General features: G+C 40.9%; 1 protein-coding gene across 1 annotated transcript in view; it reads right to left on the reverse strand.

The window, feature by feature from the left end:
• Positions 1-1,154: 1,154 nt before the first annotated feature.
• The window catches only part of LOC126161748 (alpha-tocopherol transfer protein-like), a 109,978-nt gene continuing 93,215 nt past the window's right edge, over positions 1,155-17,917 (reverse strand). Inside the window, exons 3-8 of the mRNA XM_049917793.1 lie at positions 16,923-17,082; positions 16,704-16,765; positions 2,865-3,058; positions 2,666-2,782; positions 2,342-2,435; positions 1,155-1,679 (exon numbers count right to left, since the gene is read on the reverse strand). Coding sequence (XP_049773750.1) covers positions 1,486-1,679; positions 2,342-2,435; positions 2,666-2,782; positions 2,865-3,058; positions 16,704-16,765; positions 16,923-17,082 — 821 coding nt within the window. The 3' untranslated portion in view covers positions 1,155-1,485. The remainder of the gene's footprint in view (positions 1,680-2,341; positions 2,436-2,665; positions 2,783-2,864; positions 3,059-16,703; positions 16,766-16,922; positions 17,083-17,917) is intronic.

The following is a 17,917-nucleotide window of genomic DNA, read 5'->3' on the forward strand; positions in this document are numbered from 1 at the left end:
CTGAATGCACCTGACAGTTCTACTGTGACCACACTACATACCTGCTCACTCCCACAAGCAGCAGTACACCTTCCCCTTCTCCTGCCATATTATATCCCCCCCCCTCCCCCTCTGCCCCTTGCTGCCTCTTTACTTCCAATGCCCATGCCAGATTCCTGCTCCATCAGGTGCAGTTGCTATCTGCAGTCTGGCCACAGCAGCAACAGACAGTAGCTGTGTGTGAGAGTTGTGCTTGTGTGAATGTGTGTTTGTGTTGTATTTTGGAGAATGCCTTTTGGCCAAAAGGTTTAATGTATAACAGGCTTCTCATTGTGCTGTCTGATTCAATATCTTCTCTATATGGTGAGTTGCAATTTTTGCTTAGTTGCGATTTATGCTTTTTGTGATACTCTTGTTGTTCCATCCTGGGCTTTCCACTGTTTAACATCCATACATGCATCTGTACATCTGCATCTCTACGTCTGCTGACTTCATTGGGCCAGCACTTGCAACTCGATTAGGTCACTGGGTTGTTATGGGTGAAAGGAAGCAGGAAGTGGGAGGAAGGGTTGGTGAAGGATGGCTGATGACTGAGAGGGGAAGGAAGAAAGTGCACAGGATCAAAATGTGGCACCGGAGATCTTGTTTCAGCTACAGGTGGGGGGAATTGTGTTGTGGAGGAGTAGATTGGTAGTGGATTTGGGTGTACCAGTTTTGTGTAATGGACAGGTTGTGCCTGGGTCTTTTATAGGGGTGTACCCATGTGGCAAGGTGGTGGCTGTAAGTGTAGCATAAGTATTGGCTAGGAGATCGTCAGATACTACTTTGAGAGGGGTGGGAAGGGTTGTGGGTAGGATGTTCCTCATTTTTGGGAATGACTGTGAATAACTGAAGCATGATTTGTTTCATTAGGCTTATGTTCAAATAGGCAGAGCCAACAGTTGGTGAGCCCTGTCTTCTATACCACCTGGGAAACACCACAAATTTTTCACCAATTTAAATGCGACACTGCATCATCTAAATAAATTTAAAGCTAGTAGGAACTTTACTGACATTCAAAGTAATGTTAATGTGCACAAAAGATTATTAATAGGTGTGTCAAAAAATAATTTTATATTACGTATACATAAAATTTAATTTTTTAAAGTATTTAACATTAAACATGGTACATATATATTTATAAATAATTGCATAGTTCAAATTATTATATGACAAGTAAATTTTCACTTCTGATGTGTGCTTCTTCATCTTTGGAAAGTTTTGTGAAGTCAAGTTATAACAATTCATGTGTGACCAGTCTTACAACTAAGTTCTGTTTCACAGTACTAATTTTGCATATCTGCTGGAAGCCACATAAATAAACAATTAGTTTATGTAATTGCTGATTGGCTACTGTTCTTGTTCTTCCAGTTTTCTTTATTGTAATATGGGGAAACAGTTCTGGACAACACTTTGAAGCTGAAAAGACATGTCACCAATCTGCAGTAGATGAATGCAGTTTCATTATTAATCAACTTCTAGTTTCCGAAAACTTCCTGTTATACCAAACATGTCATTTTCTCTGCCACAGTACATCCCCTTCTTGAGAGCAGACACTGCACCTTCTTTTGCTGCTGCACTGTACATTTCTTCTCGGATCTTCATCTCATCATTGGCCAATAGTATGTCTCTGGATTGTCTCAGCTCCTCTTTCCATAAAGCTGTGAAGGGAATTGCAGAAAATTGTATCTATTGTGCATATGTTTGAAATTTGCGTATAGTTTATAATACAAGTAACAAAAGGCCATCAAAATTACAAAGCCATAAATAAAGATCACTAAATAAATCTTAGAGGTTAAATAGTTTTTCAATTGCGTAAATTGCTTTCAAATTTTTTTATAATTTGCCTGCAGACTGGAGACTGAGCAGCCAAGTCCCCATACTGTCTGCCTAGCTACACCACAAGGAGTGAATACAGTCTGATTCACCAACTTATATCAGCCATTCCACAATGTGCCTCTTAAACCAATAGCAATGCAGTGCTCATACATCCTGGAGGATGTTTATTTTTCACAAAAATGTTAATTCTGTATGGAATACAGAAATTAGTAACTTAGATAACTAATGCACAAACACACATGAATAGAATCTACGTAAATCACTGCATGCCGCACTACCTTGCTATAGGGGAAATTGATTTTTTGGGGCTGTGATACTCATTAGGAAAGTTCACTTCCTCCAGCATGAGTGTTGCTCACTCTTTAGTTTACAGACAGATAATGGGAATAGTTTCAATGTCTGAAATAAGATTTTGAATGATTTGTTACATAGTCACATATTTTAAGTACAGTAATTATATACAACTCCTAGTTTTAAGCCATACTTATCATGTCAGCCATTGGCATAACACCTCCATATTCTTTAGGGAGGAGCTTGCGATCTATGAAGTCCAGTGTGTCTTCAACACAAGTGTATAGCTGAAAAGAAATGAACTCTGTATTACTTCCATATTTACAGAAACATAAGAGACGGCATAAAATTTTGTTTATATGAATAAACTGTCTTTTTTTTAAAATATAGGAATGAAAACAACACCCACTATGAACATGTTATTGTAACATAGTGGAACATTTTTATTTTTTATCTTTAACCATATTATCACTATGCCAAGGAGCGAAAGAATAATAGTCATATCATATCATATTACCTTGATTCGTTTCTTGATCTTTTCTGTTATCAATGAAAATCCAAAGTCCAATGCATATTTCAGTGAAGGATGAATATTAAACCCATGAACTTCCTTGTGTCGCATTGGAAGGGTGCGCTGCAATAAAATATATTTATATTTTATTAATATGTGTCATACATAAAAATATAAACACTCAGCCACAGGTATCCAAACTTACCTCTCCATTTTTAACTATCCGAACAGCTTCTCGGGGCGTGAACAATGTCAAATATGGGAGGCCAACACCAGCTCCATCACCAAAGTGTACGTATCCCCGCACTTGATTTTCTTCACATTCCATCAAAGTTTCCCATGCAATCCCATGAACACGACACATGTCCTCATTTGTGAATTTATATGGGTCAAACACACCTACAGGAAAAAGCATTGGTGACTTATAATCCGTAGTTATCTTGTCTATATACTTTGAATATGTCAAATGCACCCCATATTATCTGATTGTATTATGTGCAGGTTAGTCTCAATGAACAAAACTTAAGTGGTAACAACAGTGCTTGATTTGTGATGGATCATACCGGTATGCTGTACTGGTACCTCTGATGGAAAAAGAAAGAGAGAGAGCTGCAGATTGTGAGATGCCTATTTGGTGTGTTGTATTTACACTTTTGAAATGCTTAGAAAAGCATGACAATAATAATTTAAAAATTGTAAATTTCAAGTGCACCCCCACAGAACGTCACAGTATCAAAACCTCATTGCTTGCATCTACAACTACATCGATATTCCACAAGCCACAATTCGGTGTGTAGTGGACAGTACCCTGTACCACTACTTGTCATTTCCTTTCCTGTTCCACTTGCAAATAGAGAGAGGAAAACACGACTGTCTGTATGCCTCCATATGAGCCCTAATTTCTTGTGTCTTATCTTCATGGTTGTTACACACAATGTGTGTTGGCAGCAGTAGAATTGTTCAGCAGTCAGCTTCAAACACCTTCAGCTGATACATGTCTACAGGGTGGTATGTTAAGTGTTTACCTCTTTCCGTGTTTTCCAAATAGTACATTTATTAAATTTTGTTCCTGTTTCTCTGTTTAAGAGGTTTAATCTCGTGTTTTAGTAAGTGTAAATTCAGTCAGTCTGTAGCACAGTAATTGCTCATTTATTTTGAAAGCAACCATCCATTCGTTTAGTAAGCCAGTTTGTAAGACTCTAGCTCTCAGGTGATACATGTCTACAGAGCAGCAAGTTAAGGGTTTATCTTTTTCTGCAATTCCCATGTAGTATATTTATTAAATTTTGTGCATGTTTCTCTTTGTAAGAGGTTTAATCTTGCATTTTTGTAAGTGTAAATTCATTCAGTCTGTAGTGCAATAATTGCTCACTGAACAGCCAGCTATGTGATTATTAGCACATCAGCATCCATTGGTAATGCATCAGGAGGGTAGCAACTTGCATATCTAGGATTTTCTGCTTTCATAGTTCACTTCCTCAGTTAGTCTTGCTAGAATGGCTAGGATGTGTGCAAGCTGTGTGCGGATGCAGAAAGAGCTGGCTGCAGTTTGTGAACAGTTAAACGTACTTTTTGCTACGGTCAGTCACCTTCGGGCTATTGCCTCGGGGTGTAGTGGTGGCAGCGGAGAATCTGATGCATCACATGGGACATCTCAGGTGTCACTTGTTTTGCCCACGGGCTCTGCTTCCGAGGCACCTCTTAGTGCACCTGACATGGTGGATTCACCCTTATAGCTGACAGAGTGGCAGGTGGTAAAGCATTCGTGTTGCTTGAGGCAACCCATTCATCCTGTGAGTGGGCAGGTAGCTGCTCCTTCAGCAGGGTCATAGCAGGCACATGGGAGCTCTAGTGTTAGACGTGTTACAGAGCCCCTTAGAGAGATTGTGTACAGGGCTGGAAAGAAAGCCAATGTGCACTCAGTATGTCTGCCAGGTGCCTCATCCAAAAAGTGGAGGCAGCATTGCCTGTGGCTATTGAGTGTGCAGGGTGCATTCGTCTGCATGTTGCGGCTCACAGCCGCACTGATGAAGATTGTCACACGGGTTCTGAGGCAATCCCCAGTTTGTACAGGTGGCTGGCGGAGGTGGTGAGAACTGCTGGCCTCGTGCACAGGTGCAAGCAGAGCTCACAATTTGCGACCCAGAGATGAACAGAGTCCTTTGGTTTGGAACCGAGTGGAAGGTTTCAACCAAAAGCTTCGTTGACCCTGTGACAGTTTTGGGTGCAGATTTCTAGACTTGTGTTATCGTGTAGGGATTTGCAGGACTCCCCTTGATAAGGCAGTGGTGCACTACCAAAAGGAAGCAGCTATTTGGGTAACAGGAAACTTAATGGAGTGCACATGGGGGTTTTTTAGGCTCTGATGAACACTCGCCAGTCGATATGCAGCAAGGGAAGTCAACTAGCTTTCAGAGTAAAGACATTTTGACTGTCACAATTTAAGCAGTAAACTGTCCAAGTATTCATCATAAAGTTCTCGAATTTACTACCCTTCAAAAAAGTTCTCGTACTCAGATTATTCTGGGAACAGAGAGCCAGGTGAAACCAGAAGTGGAAAGCTCTGAGATATTTAATGAGTCATGGAACATATAACAGAAAGACAGATTAGAGGCCATAGGAGGGGGAGTGTTCATTGCTGTTGACAAAAATGTTCTCTCTATTGAGGTCAAAGATGAGTGTGACAGTGAAGTTATCTGGTCATGTATAACAGGTGTAGGTGAAACCGAGTTAATTGCTGAATGTTTTTACTTGTCACCTGATTCTACTGTGGCAGTTCTGGAGTCATTCACAGAAAGTCTACGGTCAACAGCATTTAAATACCCAGATCATGCAATACTGGTCGGAGGTGACTTTAGCGTGTGGAGTACAAACTGGGGTGTCTATGGATTCATTTCGGGTGGGTACAGTCAGTCACGCAAAATACTTTTGAACACATTATCTGAAAATTGTCTTGAGCAGCTAGCCCAGCAGTCCATGCACAATGGAAATATCTCAAACCTTGTAGCTACAAATAGGCCAGATCTTATTGGTATTGTCAGTACAGAAATGGGGATTAGCAGTCGTGATGTCATTATAGCAACTATGATTACGGCAGTTAATAAGTCAGTCAAGAAGGCCAGGAGAGTGTTTCTGCTATTTAGAGCAGATAACCAGTTATTAACACCTCACTTAGACAGTGAATTGGCATCACTTAATTGCAGTAAGATGGATGTAGAGGAATTATGGGCAAAGTTTAAGCAGATTGTAAATTGTGGTCTGGAGAGTTATGTGCCTAGTAAGTGGATAAAGATAGAAAAGACCCACCCTGGTTTAATAATGAAATTAAGTGGATGCTGAGGAATCAGAGGTTGTTGCACTCGCAGTTCGAAAGGGAATGCGTAAATGATGACAAGCGAAGGTTAGTAGAGATTTGTGCGTCTTTGAAAAGATCTATGTGCGAAGCATACAACTACCACCGTCGCAACTCAGCACAAGATATGACAGGGAACCCGAGAAAATTCTAGTCATATGTAAAGTCGCTAAGTGGGTCTAAGGCTTCCATTTAGTCCCTTGGTGGCCCATCTGGTGTGGCAATTGAAGATATCAAAACGAAAGCTGAAGTTTTAAATTCACGTTCAAGAAATCATTCACACAGGAGAATCCTATAAACTTACCATCATACAGACTCCTGTATGGATGATATAGTAATTAGCATATCTAGCATACAGAAACAGCTGGAAGATTTGAAAACAAATAAATCACTAGTTTTGGATGGAGTCCCATTTCTGATTTGCAAAGACTGCTCTACGACATTGGCTGCTTACTTAGCTTGCATTTATCATGACTCTCTCACTCAGAGCAAAGTCCCAAACTACTGGAAAAAAGCACTGGTGACTCCAGTATACAGGGTGGACAAAAATTGTGTCACAAAATTTTATCCCTGGATAGCTGATGCCAATAGGAACCAAAATTACTAATGTTGTGTTGGTCAACAACACACAATTTTTAAACTACAGAAACTTTGCGCCACGTGCTCCAATTGGCTGCAGAATTGTCCTGTTTCGATGCTCTGGACAACACATGACCGTGAATGCTTTGCCTGCTGGAGATCGCGATGTATCCAAGGCCGCCCACACGCTCGGTGGTAGTGCGCCAGCCCTCCACTCTGGAGGCCTGGGGGCGAATCTGCCGGGGTCCCAACACATCCATTGTAGTTTCATGATAAGATGCACCGGGAACAAACCCATCAACAGCTGTTAGTCAGTATACAGAAAGTCTTTTACAAATTGTGTCGACCCTGAAAAGGGCCTTTTTTGTAGCTAGGATGTTGTTTACTTAAAGCAGGTGCTCGAATGGTGACCCTCTGATGCAACACAAGCCAAACTCTTTCTAAGATTCCTGGGATTGCCCCGATGTGAATGGTGGCATGTTGAATGGGATCCATTAATTCCTCTTCATTTCTAGGTGGTTCGTGTCCTGCTGGGTGAAATAGAACCTCGAAGAATCCCCACAGGAGAAAGGCCGGTGGCATGATGTCTGGTGATCACAGGGGCTATGTCTTATGAGCACTTCTGTCAATTAACCAGCCATTGAAGAGTTCATTTAAATAACTGTGCACAGTACGACTGCCATGTGCAGGTGCCTCATTATGCTGCAACCAATTGCGTAGCCTATGTCCAGGGGAACATCTTCCAGCAGGCCAGGTAGAGTTTCTTGCAAAAAGTGAAGGTAATTTGCCCTGATAAGTCGAGGAGGTAGATGGACCGGCTCAGTCAGATGGTCACCCACAGTGCCTGCCCAAATGTTGAGCAAATACGTTCCCGGTGTCTGTGGATGAACGTGACATGAGGATTTCCCCTTGCCCAGTAATGAACATTTTGAGTGTTGTAAAGGCCATCCTGATGGAGGGTGCACTCATCAGTGAACAACACAATGGTGGGGAAGTCAGGATCTCATGCAGCCCCTCGCAGAAACCACTGGCAAAACTGTAACCTATGTTCATAATCCACCACAGGATTTAGGTCTTGGCCAGGGTGGAAACTAAATGGGTGCTGGCCATCATCCCTCAAAACATCTCAGACTAACCGATGAATGACCATCATGTCATGTCCATCATGTCAAGTACTTGTCATAGGTGCTTCCTTGAAGCTCTCTTCAAATGCAGCATCCTGCCATGTTCGAGGTCTTCCAGCATCACCATGAAATCCATCTAACGAGCCTGTTTAGCCAAGTCGCTGGTGAATTGCTGTAAACATTTGCGGGTAAACGTTTGCGGGTGTGGGTGGTGTCTTGCTGGGTACTGTTCCTCATACAACCGTTGAGCTTCATGCGCATTACCATCAGCTAGTCCATAAACAAAACCATGTCTCAGTGTTCTTCAAATAAATACTATGCCGCCATGCTTACTGTATGACTAAATCGCAGGTGACGTGTGCGCTCCGAAGTGAAGCTTATGTGTGAATGAGGTGGAGACCAACAGCAAGAGCTATTCATCACATGTGCATATCACCTTGGGGCAGTGACGGGGTGAGTGACGTTTGTATGTGCGAACCGACAACCATACCACTGCTCGTCAACTGACAAATGGCAAGGCAATCCCACGGCCAATCGGAGCACGTGATGCCAAGTTTCTATAGTTTAAGAATGGTGTGTTGTCGACCTACACATTAGTAATTTTGGTTTCTACTAGCATCAGCTATCGAGGGTTAAAATTTCGTGTCACAATTTTTCTCCACCCTGTATAAGAAGGGTAAAAGAATGGACCCACAAAATTACAGACCAAAATCCCTAATTTCTATTTGCTGCAGAATTCTTGAAGATATTCTCTGTTCAAATATAATAAACTTTCTTGAGACTGAGAAGCTTATGTGCATAAATCAGCATGATTTTAGAAAGCATCGCTCACGCAAAACTTAGCTTGCCCTTTCTCACATTATATACTGAGGACTGTGGATGAAGGGCAACAGGCATATTCAATATTTCTAGATTCCTGGAAAGCATTTGACACAGAGCCCCATTACAGGCTGCTAATGAAGGTACAAGCATGTGGAATAACTTCACATGTATGTTAGTGGCTCAAAAAACTTCTTAAGTAATAGATCCCAAATCGTTGACCTCAACAGCGAGTGTCCATGAGAGACAAGGATGTCGTCAGGAGTGCCCCAGGGAAATGTGATAGGACTGCTGCTGTACTGTATACAAATAAACGATTTGGCTGACACAGCAGACAGCAATCTGCAGTTGTTTTCTGATGATGCCATGGTGTACAGTAAGGTGTCGAAGTTGAGTGAGTGTAGGAAGAGACAAGATGACCTAGACAAAATTTCCATTTTATGTGATGAATGGCAGCTAGCCACAAATGTGGTGAAATGTAAGTTAACGTAGATGAGTAGGAAGATCAAACCTAATGTTTGGATACAGTATTACTAGCATTCTGCTTAACACAATCAAGTTGTTTTAATACATGGGCATAACTTGCAAAGTGATATGAGGTGGAACGAGCATGTGAGAACTGTGGTAGGAAAGGCGAATGGTCAGCTTTGGATTTTTGGGAGAATTTTAGGAAAGAGTTGCTCACCTGTAAAGGAGACAGCATGTAAGACGCTGGTGTGACCTATTCTTGAGTACTGCTTATTTGTTTGGGGCCCGTTCCAGGTCAGACTTAAGGAAGACATTGAAGCAATTCAGAGGCATGCTGCTATATTTGTTACTGGTAGGTTCGAACAACACATAAGTGTTACGGAGATGCTTCAGGAACTCCAGGAATCCCTGGAGGTAAGGTGATGTTCTTTCGAGAAACACTATTGAGAAAATTTAGAGAACCAACATTAGAAGCTGACTGCCGAACAATTCTACTGCCACCAACATACATTGCATGTCAGGACCACGAAGATAAGAAGTGAAAAATTAGGGCTCATATGGAAGCATACAGACAGTTGTTTTTCCCTCTCTCTATTTGCAAGTGGAACAGGAAAGGAAATGACAAGCACTGGGTAACACTAATACTTTAATTTCGAGTAACTGTAAAATCCACTGATTTGTTTATATTAGAATTATACACACATCAAAAAAAGTTTTGCATCAACGCAGTTACCAGAACTCCTGAAGATAGACATTGACTGTTGATATTGTATCACATATACAGTCCCTTTGACTGTTCAGAGATGTCTCTAAACCTGCCCAAAGATGTAAACAACCAAACATGAGCAGCACCTATTACATGGAGGGAGGCCGACAGCCGATCAGTTCTAGTCATTCCACCAGGAAGGAGGTACACGGCCTGTGTTGTCTGTAGTTCAACCATGTCTATATGGTCAGTACCATGGTTTGATCACGCCTGCATTGTTACTTTGTGCCAGGAAGTGTTTTCAAAAAGGGAAGTGTCCAGGCATCTCAGAGTGAACCAAAATGATGTTGTTCAGACATGGAGGAGATTCAGAGAGAGAGGAATTGTCTATGACATGCCTTATAGATTATGGCTGAGGAACCTTGACAGCAATGCCATCATGTTCAATAATGCTTTTCGTGCAGCCACAGGATGTCGTGTTATGACTTAAATGTGCGCAATAGGCTGCATGATGCAGACACACAACTTCACTCCCAAAGTCCCTGGTGAGGTCTATCTTTGCAACCATGACACCATGCAGCATGGTACAGATAGGCCCAACAACATGCTGAATGGACCCGCTCATGATTGGCATGATGTTCTCTTCACCGATGAGTGTTGCATATGCCTCCAACCAGACAGTCGTCGGAGACATGTTTAGGGCAACAATCAGGCTGAATGCCTTAGAGACACTGTTCAGCAAGTGCAACAAGGTGGAGGTTCCCTGATGTTTTGGGGTGGCATTATGTGGGGCCGATGTACGCCACTGGTGGTCATGGAAGGCACCGTAATGGCTATACAATATGTGAATCCATCCTCTGACCGATAGTGCAACCACATTGGCAGCATATTGGTGAGGCACTCGTCTTCATGGATGACAATTCGTGTCCCCATCGTGCACATCTTGTGAATGATTTCCTTCAGGATAACGATATTGCTCGACTAGAGTGACCAGCATGTTCTCCAGACATGAACCCTATCGGACATGCTTGAGATAAGATTGAAACGGGCTGTTTATGGATGACGTGACCCACCATCCACTGTGAGGAATCTATGCCGAATCGCCATTGAGGAGTGGAACAATCTGGGCCAACAGTGCCTTGATGAACTTGTCACAATGAATACAGGCATGCATCAATGCACGAGGATGTGCTACGGGGTATTAGAGGTACCAGTGTGTACACAGGGTGTATAGGGGGACAAAGAAAAAAATTCCCGGATTTTTCCCGGGTATCCCGTTTAAAAAATATGCTTTTTCCGGGCGAAAATACACTTTTTCTGTGCTAAGTGACAGTAGGTTTTCCGTAGATTTTCCCTCGGAACTGTAAAACTTATCACTCCTTTGAATGGTTAATGTTTTAAACAATCACGCAGAACTTCCCGGAAAAAAAAAGACGGGGCAGAGAAGTTTTGGAGAGACTTTCATCATCATCATCATCATCATCATCATCATTTAAGACTGATTATGCCTTTCAGCGTTCAGTCTGGAGCATAGCCCCCCTTATACAGTTCCTCCATGATCCCCTATTCAGTGCTAACATTGGTGCCTCTTCTGATGTTAAACCTATTACTTCAAAATCATTCTTAACCGAATCTAGGTACCTTCTCCTCGGTCTGCCCCGACTCCTCCTACCCTCTACTGCTGAATCCATGAGTCTCTTGGGTAACCTTGCTTCTCCCATGTGTGTAACATGACCCCACCATCTAAGCCTGTTCGCCCTGACTGCTACATCTATAGAGTTCATTCCCAGTTTTTCTTTGATTTCCTCATTGTGGACACCCTCCTGCCATTGTTCCCATCTACTAGTACCTGCAATCATCCTAGCTACTTTCATATCCGTAACCTCAACCTTGGTGATAAGGTAACCTGAATCCACCCAGCTTTTCTTCAACATAACTTTCTCTGTCTACCTGGGTTCTGGTATGTAGCCATTTTTGATACGCCTTCTTTTTCCTTTTACAGGCTGCCTTGACTGTATCATTCCACCAAGCTGTTTGCTTCATCCTAGTTTTACACACTACTGTTCCAAGACATTCTTTAGCCACTTCTAGTACTGTGTCCCTGTACCTTGTCCATTCCTTTTCCAATGACTGTAATTGACTACATTCAACTAACTGGTACCTTTCTGAGATCGCTGTTATGTACTTGTGCCTGATTTCCTTATCCTGAAGTTTCTTCACTCTTATCCTCCTACATATGGACCTGACCTCCTGCACTTTCGGCCTCACAATCCCAATTTCACTGCAGATTAAATAATGATTAGTGTCATCAAAGAATCCCCTGAGTACACGTGTGTTCCTCACAGCCTTCCTGAATTCCTGATCTGTTATTATATAGTCAATGACAGATCTGGTTCCCCTGCCTTCCCAAGTATACCGGTGAATGTTCTTATGTTTAAAAAAGGAGTTTGTGATTACTAAGCCCATACTGGCACAGAAATCCAAGAGTTGTTTCCCGTTCCTGTTGGCCTCCATATCCTATCCAAATTTACCCATAACCTTTTCATACCCTTCTGTTCGATTTCCAATCCTGGCGTTAAAATCACCCATGAGCAGAACACTGTCCTTGTCCTTTACTCTAACAACTACATCACTGAGTGCCTCATAAAAACTATCCATCTTATCTTGATCTGTCCCTTCACAATGCGAATATACTGACACAATCCTAATTTTCTTGCTAGACACTGTCAAATCTATCCACATCAGTCGTTCGTTTACATACCTTATTGCAACTACACTGGGTTCCATTTCTTTCCTGATGTAAAGCCCTACACCCCATTGTACTATTCCTGCTTTGACTCCTGACAGGTAGACCTTGTATTCTCCCACTTCCTCTTCTTTCTCACCCCTTACCCGAATGTCTCTAACAGCTAAAACGTCCAGCCCCATCTTACTTGCAGCCTCTGCCAGCTCTACCTTCTTCCCAGAGTAGCCCCCATTGATATTAATTGCTCCCCATCTCATTACCATTTGTTTGCCAAGTCGTATCTTAGGAGTCCCTGGTTTGTCAGTTAGAGGTGGGACTCCGTCACCTCCAAAGGTCCGAGGCATTTTGCTCTGATTGTTGCCAGCATCATATTTAAAGTACCAGGGAAGCAGGTTGCTAGCCTTACTTGCCCCGAGTTCCATTGGGTTTTACCCCTAACGGCTGAGGAACTAACCGGTGGATTTGGTAGTCTTTGCCGTATGAGCACAAAGGTGACCACGACTCAGAATATGTCCGAGATGCCCAGCCTTATTCCAAAGTAACTGGTATCCCGACTGTCGGGACCACTTACTTGGCCACTCATACATTGCCTGTGGTTCATGAACTAGGACATGACTACAGGAACCCACACCATGAAGGAGAGAAGTTTTGGAAAGACCTTTGATTTGCAGCAACATATACGCTGCATATTTTCGTATTACGAAAGTATAAATTCGAATTGCATCAAACACAGCGCGTTAGTTTCCGGAGCGTTGAAACCAAGGTTGCGATGTCCTTTTGTAAGCGCGTCATATCTCAAGCCATGGGATCTCGCCAGTCGATGACAGCAGCTATTCAGAGGATAGGACAAGTGTTATAGTCAGCCAATAGCAAGAAGAGAGCGCCAGAAAAACAGGTATACAGGCATTATTGTGCAAGTGCAACTGTATTGGTGTAGGAAGCCCGCATGTTCGTGTGTATAAAGCACTAACAGAGCTTACATTATACCATAAAAGAAACAGGTCATCAGAGGGTACTCCAAAGTGCATCGGAATTTCGTAAACTATACTAAAATGCATAAATCGGCTTGAGTGCAAATTGGCTTTTTCCAGATTCACAAAGAAGTAGGTCCCATCTGATATTAAGTTTTTCAGTGTGGTTTTTGGGATGTAAATTTTCTTGGAGTACCAGTACTCTGCGATCTCATTTTTGGTTCTTTATTATGGCATAATGCCATATATGGCAGAAGATGATAATGTGCACTTGAAATTCAGCGAACAGTTGGAACTAGGCAATACTGTAGAATGAAACCCTTCGTTTCAAATAAAATGACTGCCTCGGCGGAAAGATTAATAAAGCCAAATTTCTTTAGCAAACTTGCAAAATTAACTTCACTGTTCTGCAAGGCGATTAATGCTTGACTGCTACAAACTTGGAAATAAAATAAAATCAGAAAACTGAAATTAATAATATATTTTTGCCCTCCGTAATTATGTGAATTTTAATTCACTTGATAGCTTCCGGCCACAGAAATCAGTTTTGTTTTCCATTTGATGTGGGGGCTGTACACGAAGAGAAGCAGCGAAATCACTTCACGTAAACGCGGGTCACGTGGAGGTTAACCCCCTCCCCACTACAACTCTGTGCAAGCGTGAATCTGGCAGCTAGGGCGCGGGAGTAAAAATTTTCTCGTTTGCATCTGGCTGCTTGCTGCTACTACCGATACAGCTAACAGCCAAACTTCTAGTAGCGGGAGAAGGTACTGCTTATACGCGAGTCAAATGCTCATGCGCAACAGACCGCTGGCAATTGGTCAAACGAACCTAACGTAAACAGTTGTGACGTCATGCTCATAGCAAGCAGTTTATTGTTATGAAGAATTAGTCTGCGCCCTACGGCCTTTGACATATTTTTGCTATTTGCAGACGCTTGTGCGTGCACGGTGTTTTGTTGTTGTAAATTGCACATTTCCTTTGCCACTAAAGTTTTATTTTTTTCCCTCTCGTTTATATTTTCTTGCTGCAGTATCATTCTCCAGTAGCAGGATACAATAACATTCTTTCATTCTTTTCTAGAGAATCAGTTCTGCAGTCAAAATTACAAAAATTTAACTGAAAGCTAAAACAATGAAAAATTCCCGGAATTCCGAAAAATTCCCGGGTTTTTCCCGGTTTTCTCCCGGATGAAAAAATTACCGGGTTTTTCCCGGATTTCCCGGTTGTCCCGGATCGTAGACACCCTGGTACAGCAGTCTGGACTACTACCTCTGAAGGTCTTACTGTATGGTGGTACAACATGCAATGTGTGGTTTTCATGAGCGATAAAATGGGCGGAAATGATGTTTATGTTGATCTCTATTCCAATTTTCTGTGCAGGTTCTGGAACTCTCGGAACTGAGGTGATACAAAACTTTTTTTGATGCATGTATTTTAGACTTACAATCATTACTTGATTTTTTTGGATATTAATTTCTGTCCCTTAATTCAAAATGTCAATAAAGTTCAGTCTCAAACCAGTACTTTGTGTTTAGAAATTAACTGATTGTATTGTGAGGACTGCAAGGTATTTATTCCATTTTAGTTTTATGTTCTGAATCTTTTTGATATATGCAAGTACTACTATAGAAAATGTCACGCCGGCACTGCAACTCTGCAACTTGATGGGGGTGTGGGTTTGTGTAGAGAGAAATGGGCAAGCGAAAGAGTAGGTAGGGAGCAGGAAAAAAGGATGGAGGAGAGTGAGTGACAAATGGAGAAGAAAGCAGCCAGTTCACGAGATACGAATGTGGTAGGGAGGGGTGTGGGCTCGCACACTGCACAGTGACATGGAGGCATGGATTCAATCTCATTTATGTGCCTTATGATGAATTCATGCTGTTGCTTTCTGATGAGTAATTACCTTTACTCCTTAAATTATATACATTCCACCAGGACTTTCCATTGCCATTTTTTTACAGCTGATCACTCATAACTGAAATCAGTCACATCATCAAGTGTTTACAAAAAATTTTAGTGCGTTGGGAAAAGTTTGGGGATATGACAGTAGATGTCATGGGTAATGCATTGTGGAAGCCAAGCATATTTTGATTAATGTCTACCATTTTGCAGTTTTATGTTTTGCTCTGTAGCTACTGTACAGCAGTTTTATACAGCTTTATGAACTGCTTACTTTGAATAGAACAACAGATCTTCTGAATGAAATCATTCATCCATTTCAATGTGGAGAGAAAGGGGGAAGCTGCTCATTTCAACTAAGGGTACATTGTGATGGCCTGGAATCTCTTACATCTTACAACTGGTGGCAGTCTGTGGTGCAGCGTAAGATTGAGTAAAAGTTTTGGAAGGCACAAGTATCTTACAGCACGCTGTTCATCATTTACTGTAGCAAATGGGTCTTTACAGCAGATAGTTTATGGCTTCATTTATGCTGTAATACCACCAATTAAAAATAAATAAAAATAAGCAGTAAAGTGAGTTGTGAAACACAGGTACAGGTTGCTTGGTAAGTTAAATACAGCTTCCTGTTACGTGAGATCACTGCAGAAGATGCTTTTTTTCCTGAAGAGCACACAGAAGGCATACATTCTTCTGGTGTAGTATTATGCTTGATTGACATTTGACTGGATCACCTGGGACCAATGGCTGCTTTATCATGCTAATGTTGTTGTCATTGTTGTTGAGCACCTAATCCCCTTGATGACTGAAATCTTCTCCAGTATATGTGACAGTTGTTCATCCTACAAGACCACAGTCAAGCATGTTTCATACCTTTGTATTCCGGTTGATGTCTTGGTCTCCTAGAATGCTGGATACCCAGCCTATGAGAAACAAATGTGATACCATTGAGCACTCACTCACAAACCATCTTGTAATCAACAAGAACTGATCTGTATATGAAATAGTGTCATTCACAACTGGCTATGTAGTAAGAACTTTTGAATACACATCATACTGTATTTCAAATCCCTTATTTGTTGAAGATGGAGAAACATGATGTTAATGTAAAATGATATGTCTTGTTTGAATGTTTTCTTTCGCCTTGCATTTGAAGAAAGAGACTAAATGTAACACAATTTTAACAAATTATTAACCTTTAAAACAATGTGTCAAATATATTTATCAGTCTCTTCAATTAGATTACAAGCCAGCTGATATAGCACACCAGCCACACAAAATAAGCTGCATTTGAATGTAAAGCCTTCTTATATATTTGGTGTCTCAAGCATAATAAGCCTTTGTCCAATAGAATGAAGCTAAGTTTGTAATATTTACCTGGACGATAAATAACAACTCGGCGCCCCAGTTTATCTCTTTGTGGTGTTGCAAAAACATACCTGAAATGAAAGTGGCCAAAATTAATACTGTATTGCAAGAGCTTATCATTAGTAGGATTATACATTTTTACTTGTTAATCAGATGTAACTTAAAGATCATTTAAATAAATCCAACAAGGCTCGTGCATGTGGATATTTCTGTAATTATTTCACTTACCCAGCAGAAATAAGATAGTCCATTCTCGGGTTGTTAATGTCTAAGTTTCGGAATGCATGCGAGAAGGTCTGGCGTAAAAGTAGATACCTCTCTAAACTTTCCTGGGCCATTGGACAACTGAATTTCTTTGTTCTCAAGAAGCGAAGTAAGAAATTAGCATCTGTGGAGGTTGAAAGATGAAAATTGTGTTCACACCACTTTGATCCATGTGCACAAATATAACTTTTTCTGTTAAGATACATGTATCACTTATACAAATCATTTATATCTATACAAACAAATTATAAACTACAAATGACTTTGTTAATTTAAAGCTAGCTTCTTATCATACAAACACAAATCTGTAGCTTGTTAGTGTAATACTGAAATAAAATTATCGAAGTATATCCATTTAGTAAGATCTGTAATGTGTACTTTCACTTGTGAATAAACTCATTTCCAGCAATAATAAAAATATAACTATCAATACTTTCCCTCCTAATACTCTGATTATGTCTCCTCCAAGTCACATATGTCTTCTTTTAAACTGATTTTAAATTCATTTGTAATCTTTGTTCTTCTCTTGAAACAAAAAATGGGAATAAATTAATATGACAGTATTTCACAGATACAATTTAAAAAGGTAAAAGTAGTACACTTACCAATTGTAGGACAACGATAAAGCTGACAGCAATGCGAGCATTAAAAATGATCCTATTTTTGGCAGCTAATTATGAAAAGAAAATAAGTGTGAAGATTATGATACTAATTTTAAGTCACTCAGAAATCTTGGTTTAGAGTCTTAGAAAAATCCTGACCATAAGGTACTGTAATGGACAAAATATTCTCTTTTAATTGCTGAATTGCATGATTACAATTTGAGTCTATAGCAATTTCTTCAGTTCAGTGTGTTTACATTTGTAATTTTGCCTATAACTGAAAGTTCTGAGCCAGTAGAAACATGTTGTCAAATATGTACCAGCCTTCATTAAGTAGATTTGACACTGCTCACATCA

This window comes from Schistocerca cancellata, chromosome 1 (genome assembly GCF_023864275.1).
Source record: "Schistocerca cancellata isolate TAMUIC-IGC-003103 chromosome 1, iqSchCanc2.1, whole genome shotgun sequence".
NCBI classification, from domain to species: Eukaryota; Metazoa; Arthropoda; class Insecta; order Orthoptera; family Acrididae; genus Schistocerca; species Schistocerca cancellata.